Source organism: Notothenia rossii (assembly GCF_949606895.1).
Source record: "Notothenia rossii genome assembly, chromosome: 3".
NCBI classification, from domain to species: domain Eukaryota; kingdom Metazoa; phylum Chordata; class Actinopteri; order Perciformes; family Nototheniidae; genus Notothenia; species Notothenia rossii.
In genome coordinates, this window is record NC_136901.1 from 36,943,169 (window position 1) to 36,958,806 (window position 15,638).

The window sequence follows — 15,638 nt, forward strand, 5'->3', positions numbered from 1 at the left end:
ACACATGTTGATGAAGAAGAGACATGAAGAAGAGGGGACACATGTTGATGTAGAAGAAACATGGAGAAGAGGGGACACATGTTGATGAAGAAGAGACATGAAGAAGAGGGGACACATGTTGATGAAGAAGAGACATGAAGAAGAGGGGACACATGTTGATGTAGAAGAGACATGAAGAAGGGTATTGTGCATAATAGGTGACCTTTAAGGAGGCCCTTGCAGCGGGTTCTGCATATCTACAGCGCAGAGCCATGTAAATCAGAGTGTGATAACAGTGGGAGGGATGTGTGGATGTTGGGTGTGTGCACTGAGAGTGGGAGGGACACTTTGAGTTTCAGGAAGAGAGCAGCACCTGTCGGAGTGAGACTCACAGCAGAGTGAAGGACTGCACTGCTCCACGTCACAGGAAAACATGCAGAGTAAGTTCTACCTAATATTACATGTTTTTAACGAATGGTTACCTCTTCTGTACACGTGGTATGTCTTGAGTGTACGTTTATGAACAGTTTATATGGAGGTTGTCCCGTAGAAGAGTCACAAACAGACATACATCTCGGTGTTTGGTTTGTTACGGACATTTTCAACAATAATAAGTCACCACTTGTTAAATAGTAACAAACCAGAGCAAATGTTTACTTGGACAAAGCTGTACCCTGTGTTATTTTGTACAATTATTATGAAATGTCTGTAAAGCTAAGCATGTGTTTGTTTTGTTTTGGCAATTTTGATTAAAAAAATTATGTTATTTTGGCTGACTTAATGTCCTGAAATGGTGCTGTAAAAATGTGTCTCAGTTTTTATCAGCGGCAAAACTACTAAAAAATAAACATTACGGTTGACAAATGTAATATAAAATAAATCTTACTAATATTCCCATTACTGAATACTGATGTTAAATAAAGTCAAGCCTTTTAAAACCTAATCAAAAATGCCATCAGCAGTTGCTGTGTTTGTTGGATTTGTGTTTTCTTTTAAACCTGAAGCAGGTGCTGTGAGGCAGCAGGTCCTGAGTTTCTGCATTCCTCAGATAGCTACTCTCTTACCACAGGACAGAGTGACGCTCTTAAATCTACTTCCTGCTCGAGTAGAACAGCCTGGTGCTGAATACAAACGGTTTTCTCTGCTCCTCTGTGGCTCTTAAAGATCAAACTCATAGTGCCAAGGGAACAATAACACTGACCTTTGACTCTGGAGTGAGATTTAGGCTAACAAGGCCATTTCTCTCTCTGGGAAAGAGTTTCACTTTAGTCATTTGTCATTGACACTGTTGGGGTTCAACTCATGGTTCCCATCCAATATCAGGATAGTGTGCACAAACCCCAACCAATACCCTTGTTTTTAGTCAAATATTAAATCTAATCATCAGTAAGTGCAATAGCTATGCTGTACTGGAATCCCCTCTGAGGCAGTTTCACAGCAATTCACACTTCTTCTTCTCTCATGCCCCTGACATGCATGACACTTAAGTGACTCGTACACGACATGAAAGGCGTGAACGACCCTCTTGTGCCGGTGGCGAAAAAGCACAAAAAGATCCAAATGTAATATTTCTACTAGGGATGTCCCGATAACCTTTTTTGCTCCCGATCCGATTTTTGATTTTGACAATCTGCCGATACCGATTTTTCCCGATCCGATCTTTATGCAATGCATTAAGAGAAAAAAAGGTAACAGATAACGGCTGGTCATCCAACGCGGTGAATTCAGCTATCTTGGCTGTTGGCTTGACTGTTCTGGGGCAGTTTCTCTTTCCTTTTAAAAGTCTCTGAAAGTGTCGGTTGTTTCAGTGCCGTTACCTGAGTGGCCGCTGTGTACTCGTCGTGTTGTTGTTGGTGTTTGTTTCTCAGGTGGCGTATTAGATTGGTCGCGTTGAACGTAGCTCTGTTCTTTACACCACGCGGAACCTCCGCCTTGCAAACATTGCATCTGGCTGTTACACTGCCTTCGCTTTCAATTTTATAATACTTCCAAACTCCTGACATTTTCTCTGTCCCGACTCCCGAGTCACCAGCTGAACGTAGCCTCTCGTTAGCTTACTGTTACTATTAGACACTGCGCCCTGCCCACTCTGTTGCCAGATTTGAGAGAAATAAGCAACCAGGTCTATGAAAACAAGCCCAAAAGAAGCAACACATACATGATGTTGTGTAATTTTAAACCAAAACGAAGGCCTCAGAATGACTTTAAGACGTTAACATGGTCATTTTTGTTTTGTAACATTAAATAAAATAATACAAATATTTTATATAAAAATTTTTTTTTTTTTTTAAATCCCGATCCCCAATTTTTTTCTCCCGATTCCGATCTTTTCAAAATCACGTGATCGGCTCCGATCCCCGATCACGTGATCAGATCGGGACATCTCTAATTTCTACATATATTGTTTGTAAGAGTGCTGGAAATCTTTGCAAACACAGGTTGGAAAGGAGGTTCCTTTTGTAGCGTGAAACCTTGTTGTGTTTTCCTTTTGTCACCCTTGTGTAGGACTATGTAAAGACACACCATTTTGGATTTAAATAGCACAATAACTATATGTTATTGTGTGTACTGTGAAAAGCGGTGGAATTTCACCCTGGAAAAACCCTCCATACAGTTATAAGGATTTTAGCAGATGCATGGACTCAAGTCAAATTACTTTACCCAAATTGACAACATCCTAAATATTTTAACCATACTTGGACTTTAAAGCCAATGACTTGTGTATTTTGACCTAAATACATTTCTACAATCCCAATCATTACGTATCCACTTACATTAGTGTCAACATTCATTTCCAAGAACCACTTTATTTGCCCGAATCCAAACAGTATCCATCATGTTATAAAAACACTCAAATAAGGCACCAAATAATTAGACCAATTATAACTTAGCTCACTCACAAAACTATGTGTGTCAACAAAATAGTTAGTGTACTCATTTTTGATTGCATTACATTATTTTATTTCATATTCTGTTCTTCTACATATCATATTCTGTACATAGACTTTTTCCACTACTTTTTATTTTGTATTTTTGTATTTGATTATGTTGCGTTGTTGGATGAGCTCAGGTCACAAGATTTTCATTGCCATTTGTACACTGTAGCTTTGTGCATATGATGATAAAACCTTTGAATCTTCCATTATTATTAATATTACGTAGAAGCATGCATAAAAAAGTGTTAAAATAAAAATAATAAAAAAGTTATACAATTTACAAAATCCTGTTACAGTTCTTAGGATTTAGCAGCCAGGTATATTTTGCAGTTATTAACGGCATATGTATATATATGTGTATATATATATACAGTATATATATGTATGTGTATATATATATAGATATGTATATATATATGGCGCATAGTTGGTTGGTATTTAACAGCAAGGGTTGTTATTGTGTGTGTGTGTGTGTGTGTGTGTGTGTGTGTGTGTGTGTGTGTGTGTGTGTGTGTGTGTGTGTGTATATGTGTGTGTGTGTGTGTGTGTGTGTGTGTGTGTGTGTGTGTGTGTGTGTGTGTGTGTGTGTGTGTGTGTGTGTGTGTGTGTGTGTGTGTGTGTGTGTGTGTGTGTGTGTGTGTGTGTGTGTGTGTGTGTGTGGGGGGGGGGGGGGGGGGGTCTCCTACTTTAGGACTCGAAACTCAAAGTTTAGGAACTGGGACTTGACTCAGGACTTGTTCATCTCTAGCATAATAACATTAACATTAAGCCATCTCTGTTTCTGCTGTAACAACGTAAATGTACCCTCTGTGGGACTAATAAAGGTATTCTGATTGTACCCAAGCTTTGAGCATCTAATCACGTCCCTCCTCCCATTGGTCCTCCTCCCCGCAGGCCCTCAGTCCCCAAGCCTCGGCCGGGCGCTCTCTGAGGACCAGTTCAGCTGCTCCATCTGTCTGGAGGTGTTCGTGGAGCCCGTCACCACGCCATGCGGCCACAGCTTCTGCAAGGCCTGCCTGCTGGGCTACTGGACGCACAGCAAGAAGTTCACGTGCCCCATGTGCAAGAAGAGCTACAGCAGACGACCCGAGATGAGCGTCAACAGGGTCCTGGCCGAAATCTCCTCTCAGTTCCAGGGGCTGATGCTGGCCGGGGAATCTGGAGGAGCTGGAGGATCAGGGGGATCCTCGCGGGGATCCACCCTGAATCTGAGCTCAGATACGAGCCACGGCAGCCCCAGCAGAACTGACAACGGGGAGTTTGCCCGGGCGGGGGAGGTTCCCTGCGACGCCTGCATCGGGAGGAAGGTGAAGGCTCTGAAATCGTGTTTGAACTGTCCTGGGTCGTTCTGCGAAGTCCACCTCAGACATCATAAAAAGGTCTGTTCTTTGCTTCTTTAGGATTATGGCACATTTCTCTTGGTTTTCATTAGCGATGCCTCTTTCTTTCCCACTTTATTCATGTACTTGAACATAAAAGTTGACAGCAATCCCATTCAATGTCTTTTGTTGGAGCTTCTAAATCATCCATTACTTATCCTACATGCATATATTTTAAATAGTCAAAGAAAATTGCATTCTAGGGTTACCTTTACATATGTTTTGCTAAAAATGTGTGCACAGAATACTCTTTTTTTTGTATTTATTTTGTGTTCGCGACTCTCTTTCTCTTTGCACTAATTCCTAGGTGAAGTCTCTGACGTCTCACCGTCTGATCGAACCCACTTTCCACCTGGAGGAGAAGATCTGCAAGAAACACGAGCGTCTCCTGGAGATCTACTGCCGCAGCGACCACACCTGCATCTGCACGGCCTGCGCAGAGGCCTCGCACAGATCACACGACCTCGTCTCCGCTGAGCACGAGTGGAAGAAGAAGATGGTGAGCTGTAGCTAAAGATTCTGAAGTAACGATAAGGGACAAACAATCACCAAAACTAAAAAGGAAAAGAACAACAAGTGCACTTTTTGATTGGTTGAATGGCTTTATGGCAATGGGTTTAGATTCTCCTGCGTTGATATTAATTCCACTTATCCACAATTCTCTTCCAGAGTAATCTGGGAAAGAAGAGGTCGGAGCTCAAACATTTGATCAAGGAGAGAACCAAGAAACTGGACGAAATCAAACAATCCATCAAGGTCATCAAGGTGAGTCGGCTGAGGGCTAACAACGATCTCTCTCTAACTGTGTGTTGGCAGACAATCAGACAGTTCTGGTGTCAATGATCAACTCTTTTAAGTGTTAGACCAGTGGGAGCAGCAGCTATTCTGACAATGTGTTAGTAGCCCCAATTTGATCACATCCAGAAAGATAATTTAAGGCAAAAAAACTGATTTCAAGTTTAAATTTGAAGGTATTTATTGTTTAAAAGTGAAGCCTTTGGACAAAGATCATAGAAAACATGACACATTGTGAACCTATCAATGGCAAAAGCATTGTCACATTGTGAATTCATAATCAAAAGGGTTCTTACGGTCATTAAAAACCTGGAAAAGTCATGGAAATTCAAAATGCTAATTCCAGGCCCTGGAAAAGTTATGGAAAACAATATTTTTCCCCAAAGTTTTTGAAAAGTCATGGAAATGTAACATCAAATATAATTTATATTTTATCGAATCGCCGGAATAGTAATACTATAATGATAATAAATACTGTATTGTATTGTAATGAAATGTAAAATGGCATTTAACTGACGAGGTGTTTTGCTGGTGAGAGACTTTAGTTGCTTTAGCGTGTAGAAGCTAGTAAGCCTATTATTTGTTTTAGATAGGAACAACATGTTTCAGACCTTATTGTCCTGTTCCATGTTAAAATAAACAATTTTCAGTGGTGCCGCTGAGAAAGTCATTTCTTTGGTCATGGAAGATTAGGTAAAGGTCATGGAGAAGTCATTGGTGAAAAAGTGTCGGAACCCTGAATCAAGTGTAAGTGTAAATTATAGTGAAAGGCAGCTTTAAAATGTTTTTTTGCAAATGTAGGGAAAACCGAATCCAGCACATTTAGAGCCACAGACATATTACCATGATGGGTCTACATGTACATGGACATTTCAAAAGAAGTTCATTTAGTGCAGTGGTTCTCAAACTTTTTCTGTCAGGCCCCCCCTTTGGAGAAAAAAAAAAGTCGGGCCCCCCCAACACAAATAGTGAGGCTCAGTGGCGGCGCCAGAAATTTATTTTGGGGGTGCTGTGGGGTAGCTTGACGTTTCATAGAGGGTGCTCAAACATTTAGGGTTTCCCATTAATGTACCGGGCGCTACAGTGGAATTTTCTACTGCAACATTCCCCACGCATAGTGAGACAGTTACAATGAAGGCTCGATAATCAGCTCACGGCATAGGGTAAAGTGCTATTTTTATAGGTGGTGTGTGGACCTCACATAGGGGGGTCCGGGGGCAAGCTCCCCCGGGAAGATTTATTTTTAAATATTGAAGTTAAATGCATCAATCTGGAGCACTTTGAGAGCAAAATGAAGAGATCTATGGATACATCTCTCAACACCCATATGAAACAGAACTGTAAACAGATTTACTTTTTCTTTATGGATATTTTACAAATCACCCTTTTAAACGTTATTCTTGTTTTACTGCCATATAGTATTTCATACCTGTTTTTCATTTATTCTCTTATTTTTTTATGACTATAATGATCATATAAACGTGTGCCTCAGAAATAATTGTTTACATTAATCGTGAACAAACCGTTTGAGACCCACTGAGATAACTTAGACTAAAGTGAACTATCTAAACACTGAGAGTCCTTTAGCTCAGGGGTTCCCAACCCCCGGTCCGCGGACTGGTACCGGGCCGTGGAGGTGTTACTGCCGGGCCGCGAAATGGCTGTGAGTTTATCGTAATATTTGCAGAATTAGAAATATTTAAAAATATTTTATCATTGTTCATTTATGCACAGAGAAAGTTACCGGTGCGCCAATAGGAAGTGGAGCACACAGGGGACAACCGTTTAATCGCAGACTGTTATGTTTATGTGGGGAAGTGGCAGTGCATACATTATTTGAGATATATTTCGAACTCGGACTTCATTTTAAGGACATTGCGGCCAGGGGTGTAGAGCTATTTTTTTTATTTGTAAAACCTCCTTCACTTCATGAAATGGCTGCAGCATCAGGAGGCAGCCTCTGAGAAGTGCAGCACCAGCGTGTACACACAGCCTTCACTGTGTTCCCCACTGCAGGCTGCTACGCTTCACACACACACACACCGAACGGCCTGATTATTACCCCTATTACTCGTTGTATGAAGGAAATGTCCGGTCACAAAGGCACATGATGTGTGTGTGTATGTGCTCTGCTCAGCTCCGCTGTGTGTGTGTGTATGTTTGGTGTGTTTGTGTGTGTCCAACAACGGCATTTGTTTTCAAATTACCATGAACAGTAATTTACACACATCTGGCCAACTCCATAGGTATGTGGGTGTTCCCAAAAGAAGTTAGTTTAATCTTCATCTCGATGTAGTTCTAAATGCTGTCGGAGTGCACCGGAACGAACGCCCCGGTATGACGTTATTATGGCTGGCAAACAAGCCTAGGGGTCTCCCTGACATTTCAGTTATATCAATATGTGTACAGTGGTCCTAATTTGTTTTGATTGTATCCTGGTTTTAAACGTTGTTAATATGTTTTGGATGCATATTGTTCTATTATTTGTTACATACAATGTAACAGCCTGATATTGCCATATTAGGCTATATTATATTATATATTATATTAATATTTGTAAAGCGGTCCTAATTTTTTGTTTTAATTGTATCCTGGTTTTAAACGTTATTAATATGTTTTGGATGCATATTAGTATTTCTTCAGGCTGTTAAAAACAATTAGCCTCTGTTGCCACCTGCTGGTGAGTAAATATTAAAATCAGCTAAAATTGACAACCGGTCCGCGAATTTTTTTTAATGTATCTGCCGGTCCTTGGCACAATAAAGGTTGGGAACCCCTGCTTTAGCTCACTGAGTCTCTCAGTCTGACAGGAGAGGACTCTCCTCCACTTTGTTGTTGAAAAAGCTCCTTATATCCGTTAGCGTAGCTCGCTAGCACCAGAAGCTAACAACAACGATCCCCGGTACCAGTGCGCTCTCTCTCTCTCGCTCGCGCACACAAAAGGGCTCGTTCCACACACACACAGAGCCGAGCTTTAATGAAAAACAGAGACCCAGACGGAATAGTACTGCATCATATTATTTTCGAATAAATAATTTTTAAATGTATGATTTTTTATTTTTTTATCTTTTACATTTTTTTTTTTTACCATTTTTCCTCCTGGTCTCTCGCGCCCCCCCTGGTATGCCCCCCACTTTGAGAACCACTGATTTAGTGGCATTACAAGTAAAACATTGGACTTATAGCTATAGGATTCACTATAACAGCTAATCCAAAATAGGTAACAACAATTGTGTGACAGTTTAGCTGTTCTTCTCACACTGATCCCTCTTACATCTCATCTCGTTTGAACATGCCTGCATGTCTTATAAAGGCTGGCACTGACTGACTTGTAAATCAGTCATTTGAGCTTCATTCGCACTTCAAGAACAGTCTGATCCAGAAAAGCATAGAGAATGTGAGGAAGCTCAGCTGTTGAAGGGCTAATGTTTCAGTTAAAGATCCCACACTGTAGGTTGATGTCTTCTCGTGCTCTGTAGAGACAACAGGAGAATGCAGTTTGTTTTCCTCTGGCGGCATCCATGTCTCAGGCCGTCCAACCGGTGCTTCCAGAGGAAACGGTTAACTTCTAGTTTCCTACACCCTGTACGCACCTGCTGCCTGATTCAAGTACAACTCACCTCAATAGGGAGAAATGAAACATTACATAATCAAGTGCTTTGTTCACACAAGTGAAACGAGTTGAAGGAGATTTTTTGTATTAGCATAGACGCACATGTTGAGTGTTGTTCTTGATTTCCTGCTTGGTGACATTTGATTCTACTTTAATAAATACAATGAGGATTATGTTACCAGAGGGTGTGTGTGTGTGTGTGTGTGTGTGTGTGTGTGTGTGTGTGTGTGTGTGTGTGTGTGTGTGTGTGTGTGTGTGTGTGTGTGTGTGTGTGTGTGTGTGTGTGTGTGTGTGTGTGTGTGTGTGTGTGTGTGTGTGTGTGTGTGTGTGGGGGGGGGGTGTCTGTCTGTCTGTCTGTCTGTCTGTCTGTCTGTCTGTCTGTCTGTCTGTCTGTCTGTCTGTGTTTGTTATTACCGTAGTAGTGTGTATTGTTTAGGAAATCAAAAACAGGAAATGGAGAATACAATTCAAACCTTTGCAGGGTGAGATTGAGACACAATGCTTGGCTGTTTCCTTCGTGTGGCGGGGGAAAGCGTAACCTGTTGGTCCAGTTTTAGAGGCGGCAGGCAGACACTCAGGAAAGGCCGCATGATAAAGGAGCTGTGAATACTGAAACTGCAGGTTCAACAGCGTAACATGTTGTACTGTTTGGTTTCAATGGTTTGCTTTAGGCTAACCCTGTAATTTGTAGATATGGGAAGAATGTACACAACAAAAGCTTTAAGGCGAGGTAGGATAGCATAATGGGCCCCTTTAAGTCTACCGAACAGATTGTACTCCAGAAAGTGCTCCATCCTATGTTTCCCACAATGCAACCCTTCTTTTTTTTACATTAAACCCTTTCTGGCTGGACCTAATGCAGGTGCACACTTTATTAGATATTCAAGTTAAATCTAAACAAAAATCTTGACGTCATTGGGATTCTGTTCTAAGCCTTCAGAAATCTCATTCAGAGCCACAGAAGAAAGTACAGTGTTTTGAGGAGACTTCATCTATCCTCATTCCTCTCCTTCATGTCCCCTCCTCTGCAGGCCAGCTCTCAGAAGGAGTTGGAGGAGAGCTGGCAGGTGTACGCCGAGCTGCAGCGCCTGGTGGAGCAGAGTCAGGCGGAGTTGGTGGAGCTGATCGCCAAGAGGCAGCGCGAGAGCGAGCGCCACGCGCAGGAGCTGGCCCGAGGCCTGGAGAACGAGCTGAGCCAGCTGAGGAGCCGCAGCAACGAGCTGGAGGCGTACTCTCACACCCAGGACAAAGTGCTCTTCCTGCAGGTGGGTGACGCTCTCAGGTGACACGCGGCAGCCATGTTGGTAAAGCTCGTTAGAAGCAAAAGACCTGAAGATGCTTATTTATTGTTTTGCAGACATGGCATTTTCAGTACATTATATAAAGTACAGGACAATTTGTCTGAAAGAAAAATACCCATTGTTTTTATTTTCATATTCAGATGAACTCATTTCAAATGTTTTTCCTGAAGGATCACATTTTCTTTAAAACACAGGAAATAAGGCTGAATGCTCAAATGTTCACCTCGTCTTCATCTGTTGGTGTAGCTCTTCCATTCCTTTCACTACTAATGATGATCAATATTTAAAATCAGGGCCACGCTGCAACTGACATTTTAAAAATGCATGCTGGCACATTTATCAATACTTCAGTCAGTTTTCCAGCGTGTAGCCTACATACACAGCATTTATTATGCATTTAGGACAGCTAGGGAGCTAATTAAGTTTGAATCCTCGAGACTCAGCCACTGCTGCTGATGCTCCACTTACAGTAATGCAAATACATCCACCTAAACACACGTTATGATCATTGATAATGTTACCAACCAAGCTGGGACTGTATATATATTCAAAATGATCTGTTATTCTCACATAATAACCAAGTATCTCGCAGACCTCCATGGTTGCGTTAGTTGCTAGGAGATTTGTAACACGACATCAAACGCCTCCAGGAACAGAGCCGGCTGTTATGGAAGTCCCCCCTTGTGCGTTTACCCTGGACTGTTTATGTAGATATAAAGTGGATTTTCTTTCATGAAAGACGTCTTTGAAGTTATTCCAGATAGTATGAGAGGAAGCATGATAAGGCATACAGCTACACATAAAGATCTGTGTCTGTTAAACACTTCTTTACTTTGATTTTAAGAGACACATCGCAGTCAAAGTCAACTTTAATGTCAATCTTACTCAGTTTGTGTTTACAGACAGAGATCGAACTGACGTTTCCAACAATCCCGAATATAAAATTATACAGATATGTATACAAATATGTATAATATATGTACTGTATATCCTATATAGACAATAAACAGACACATGTACACATAATGCACACAATAAGATAAAAAACACACAACAATCAATATATACAAAACAACAGTCACTTAGTTGATTGATTTATATACTGCATTGTCTTGTTCATGTTTCTTATGCTGGTGTTATCTATTGTGTATCTTTTTGTGTGGGTTTTTTTGTGTTTGTACGGCGACTTTGAGAGCCTTGAAAGGCGCCTATATCAAATAAATGAATTATTATTATTACTTCAATATCAATATTTTTGGTGCAAGATTGTCCATAAAATGTGTATTTATTGCAGATTGTCCAAAAAAGTGTCTTGTGCTGAATTTGAGTGTGTGAGTGTGTGTGGGGAGTTATAGTCCAGTGGGGGCAGGGGAGAGGCAGGGGAGGGAGAGGAGAGAGGTCAGCCTCCTGACAGCCTGGTGTAAAAATCTGCATAGTGTCAAGATGTTTGTCCCATAAAGCTGTAGAAATCATATTTGGTGTTTTTTTCACTGAAAAAAATGTATTTCCGCGGATGGATATTTACATGTTCATTGAGTATTGCCTGACTTAACCATTTCCTTCAGAACCTGGCGACGCTTACACCCCCACCCGAGCCCATCGATTGGTCGGCGGTCAGCATCAACACTGACCTCTACCTGGGAACCATCCGCTCCTCCGTCAGCGGCCTCGTGGATAAATTCCACGAGGAGCTCAAGAGACTGTACGGGAAAGGTGAGGGTCGAAAATAAATGTTTCCCTCTTTCACGATAAATTGCTGTCGTTTTTTTAAATTGCGTAATAAAGGAAATAAAGTAGGGAAATAAACCGGAATGTGTCACAAACCTAATGACAATGTGTATGTTCCCATTACAAACTGATAGGATTCTACAAAATAAAAGGAACACCGTCCTTTTTGTAATTCAACTATCCTACAAAAAGTATAATGAACAGCTGTTGTGCTGGATTATAATGTAAGTTGTTCTTGTTATTTTGTCCACCCCCTTTTTGACAAAACTCCGCATGGCTGATTTTATACTAACACTCGTATTTAAAAAAAAAAATCATAAATGGATGAAAATGTTTCTTAATGTGCCATTTTCAAACTTTGATTTGGAAAATAAAAGCCTTTCAAAAGTTGTAATTTCAAAATAAAAGCATTCGGCAGACCCCTTTTTTATATTGTAAATGCAAAATGAAAACAAAATCCACCCTTCCTCGTCTGATATTCTTTGAAATAGAAACATGACTCATCACTGCGCCACATGCTCACACACACACACACACACACACGATGGTGGGACAGATGGAGATAGTGTTGATGCCACAGTTCAGCCACTTGGAATCAGCGAGAGATGAGTGACAGCAGCACATGTCTCTCAGCGTTTATAGCTCTGGATCAGATACATGTTTACCACCCACACGTGCCATCTGCTTCCACTTTGACACCATTACTCTATAGACGAATGACTCGCTGACACGATATCTCTTTCTCTCTCGCAGAGCTCCGGAAGGTACAGAACTATTCAAGTGAGTACATTCATTTTATATTTGTTCGTCTTCTGTTTTTTTTCCAAGGCTGGTTTGTTCTTATAAAGGATTTTTGAAAGTACAAAACTTGATGTTCAGTTCTCTAAATTGGCCACAAGATGGCCCTACTTCTTCAGATCCAAACGCAATCCAGAGGCATGTCGCCAGTGTCAAATGTATTGTAATCATTGGACAATATAATTTAAAATGGGAATATTGTAATAATTTCTACAGATATTTTAAATATAGACTTAAGATTTTCATTGCCATATATACACTGTAGCTGCTGTGCATATGACAATAAATCCTTTGAATCTGGAATCTAGATACCTTGATTTAACATAAAATCATTAAATACATTATTTATAAAATATAATAATACCAGTTAAATGTCTTGCAATCCCACACAGGTCTTTTGAGTGGGAAGTTTGAATTCCGCAAAGCTTCAGCAAACATTTACCACAAATTGTACTTGTATGCAACATTGTGCAATAGCAATTTTTACTGGAATTAAGGATCTAAGAACTTCTGCTCCACCCATTTTGAATGTTATCAGTTCATTATATGACCGTTATCAGTTGTTACCACTACGGTTATAATGCGATACAGGACATACTGCACCTACCCTCACGTTGTAAAACTGTTGGGGTTATTAACACAGGGTTAAGGTTGTGAATGTGAATAACAGAACTTGGTTTGATTTAGACACCAATTGTACATGGTTAGGAAAACATCAAGGTTAAGGTTGAATTAAGAATTTTTTTACGTAACTTAAGTGTTAGTTTAGTTCATTTCATGTTTAAACCTCTGCTCTGGAAATCAAACTACTGAGTCAATTAGGAGCAATAGAGCCATACCACCTTAAATCTATGCACCCAATAATAATGGCTATTTAATCAACTGATAACATTGGTCTATCATTAAATTAAGAGTGCCATAACAACTGTAACAGGGACATTTTTTAACAGTCTTTATACATTTTTCTGTTGCATCAAGCAGACAATCCATTATTATGAAACTGTACATTTTGTTATATAATGTTTTTTATTATTGTTCGATTTCCAGGTGAGGTGATTTTAGACCCTGCCACGGCCCAGAGGAACCTGGTTGTGTCCGAAGACGGCCGCCAGGTGAGATACGAAGAGCGTAAGACCTCCCACAGCGAGGGTCCCAAACGCTTCAGCCCCGCCCTCTTCGTCCTGGGTCGAGAAGGCCTCACCTCCGGGCGCCACTACTGGGAGGTGGACATGGGGCACAAGACGGCCTGGACGCTCGGCATGGCCGGCGCCTCGGCCCGACGCAAGGGGGAGATCAAGCTGAGTCCCGAGGGGGGGTTCTGGTGCCTGTGGCTGAAGAACGGGGAGGTGAAGGCTTTGGCTTCGTCCCGCCTCCCTCTGCTGCTGCCGTCCCAGCCCAGTAAGGTGGGAATCTTCCTGGATTACGAAGGGGGCCAGATTTGCTTCTACGACGTGAAGGCGCGTCTGCATCTTTACACGTTCGTGGATACCTTCAACCAGAGTCTGTACCCAATCTTCAGCCCCTGCCTCACCCAGGAGGGGAAGAACTCTGCGCCTCTCATGATAAGCTCTGTTAAACACACCTGAGATAAATTCAACAAGTTAAGTGCCCATACTTGTTATTTAATCTAATTTAATCAGATCATTTTGTCATTTATTTGGTCTTTAAACATCATTTGTTGTCTTCTTAACGAGCCAACACTAAAACAGTTTTACTTGTTTGCATAGCACTTTATCTCGATCATCTTAATAACAAAGCCAAAGTCAAAACTACCCGGTACAAAATGTTCTCATAGTATGGGCACATTATTGCATTAGTTTAAGCTAAATCAGGCTCAATACAGATATTTTAAGGGACAATGACTAACAGAGTGACTGTTTCAAAGTAATACAACCAAAGCATTGTGAATGTTTGGTGTGTTTGGATCCCAGGAAACCAAAATGTAAGAGATGTATTTACAATTTGGTTATTTAAAAGTTACAAATTGTTGCCTCACCCTGTATACCCTTATCTTAAAGTGGACCTATTATGCTATATTTGAAAAATATATTGTAGGGCCATACCTACACAAAACATGTCTGTGAAGTTTTTTGCTTAAAATACCAAACAGATCAGCCATTGTAGCCATGCCTCATACTGCTCATACCCCTCTATTCCAGCCCTGTTCCAAAAAGGCTGATTCTGCTTTAAATGGAATGGCTGCTGCTAGCCACGCCCCTTTGTAGCGTCACGCAGCTTTCCCCTGCTAAGAGAGTTTTCTACCGGGAGAAGCTCAGCTTAACGCTGCAGTGAATAAATGCCATATTATGCTCCCAACCACTTGAAGCATTGTTTCTGAAACAGTGTGGAGCTCAAACGTTTCTCTCTCGCAGGGTTTACCGCAAGGACATTACATTACACATATTCTCTACAGTAGCCTACAGCGTTAGCGTTAGCATGCTTGCTAATTTAAACAGAAGATATTACTCCCAAAACACGCCACGCATTGTTTCTGATACAGCACATAGCTTGACATGCTCTTTCTTAAGTGTTTACCGCTAGAACAGGGCCATTATATTTATTATATATAACAACTTTACTCTAAGTGCCTCCTTCAGACATCCTGCTGAATAGACAGACACACAGCTGCGAGAGGGGATTCAGCTAGACGACTGTATACGGAGACGATAGGTTGGGACGTGTCACGTGTGCCGGATGTCGCCAATGACGTAATAGGAGCCAAAATCCTGGATCTGCTTGTTTGCAGATTTTTTTTGTACATACTGAAACTGTAGGACTCTGTATAACATTGTTAACAATGGCTGTTTTTAAACATGTTCCGACATTGAAACCATGTTCTGTATTTTGATATCAAATGTCTGCTTTTGTACCCTTTTTCCTAACTTTCTATTAAAGATTATCGATCACAAATAATGCAGAATTTTCTTCCTTGATTCTGCACTCATAAACATAATATATTAAAATGATAAGCTAAGCTAAGCTAAGTAGCTGCTAACTAGCATTCAACTAACACCTACAAGTGGTAAACAAAGTAGCAATAAACCCATGAAATAAATTGAAAGCAGCCAGGAAATACAAAAGTAGTTAAATCCAAAATACTTTTATCGTC

The 15,638-nt window shown here is 40.9% G+C and overlaps 1 protein-coding gene across 1 annotated transcript; it reads left to right on the plus strand.

Annotated features, from left to right (window-relative positions):
• Positions 1 to 308: 308 nt before the first annotated feature.
• Positions 309 to 15,442, plus strand: btr12 (bloodthirsty-related gene family, member 12). The gene is made up of 8 exons (XM_079669321.1): positions 309 to 419; positions 3,810 to 4,294; positions 4,602 to 4,793; positions 4,964 to 5,059; positions 9,734 to 9,967; positions 11,569 to 11,716; positions 12,485 to 12,511; positions 13,577 to 15,442. The coding sequence occupies exons 1-8, from the start codon at positions 413 to 415 to the stop codon at positions 14,113 to 14,115; spliced, it is 1,728 nt and encodes a 575-aa protein (XP_079525447.1). The 5' UTR covers positions 309 to 412; the 3' UTR covers positions 14,116 to 15,442.
• The last annotated feature ends 196 nt before the right edge of the window (positions 15,443 to 15,638 follow it).

Coding starts and splice junctions, on each gene's coding strand:
- btr12 (XM_079669321.1), top strand. Junction 4,295..4,601: donor ACCTCAGACATCATAAAAAG/GTCTGTTCTTTG, acceptor ACTAATTCCTAG/GTGAAGTCTCTGACGTCTCA. Junction 11,717..12,484: donor CAAGAGACTGTACGGGAAAG/GTGAGGGTCGAA, acceptor TCTCTCTCGCAG/AGCTCCGGAAGGTACAGAAC.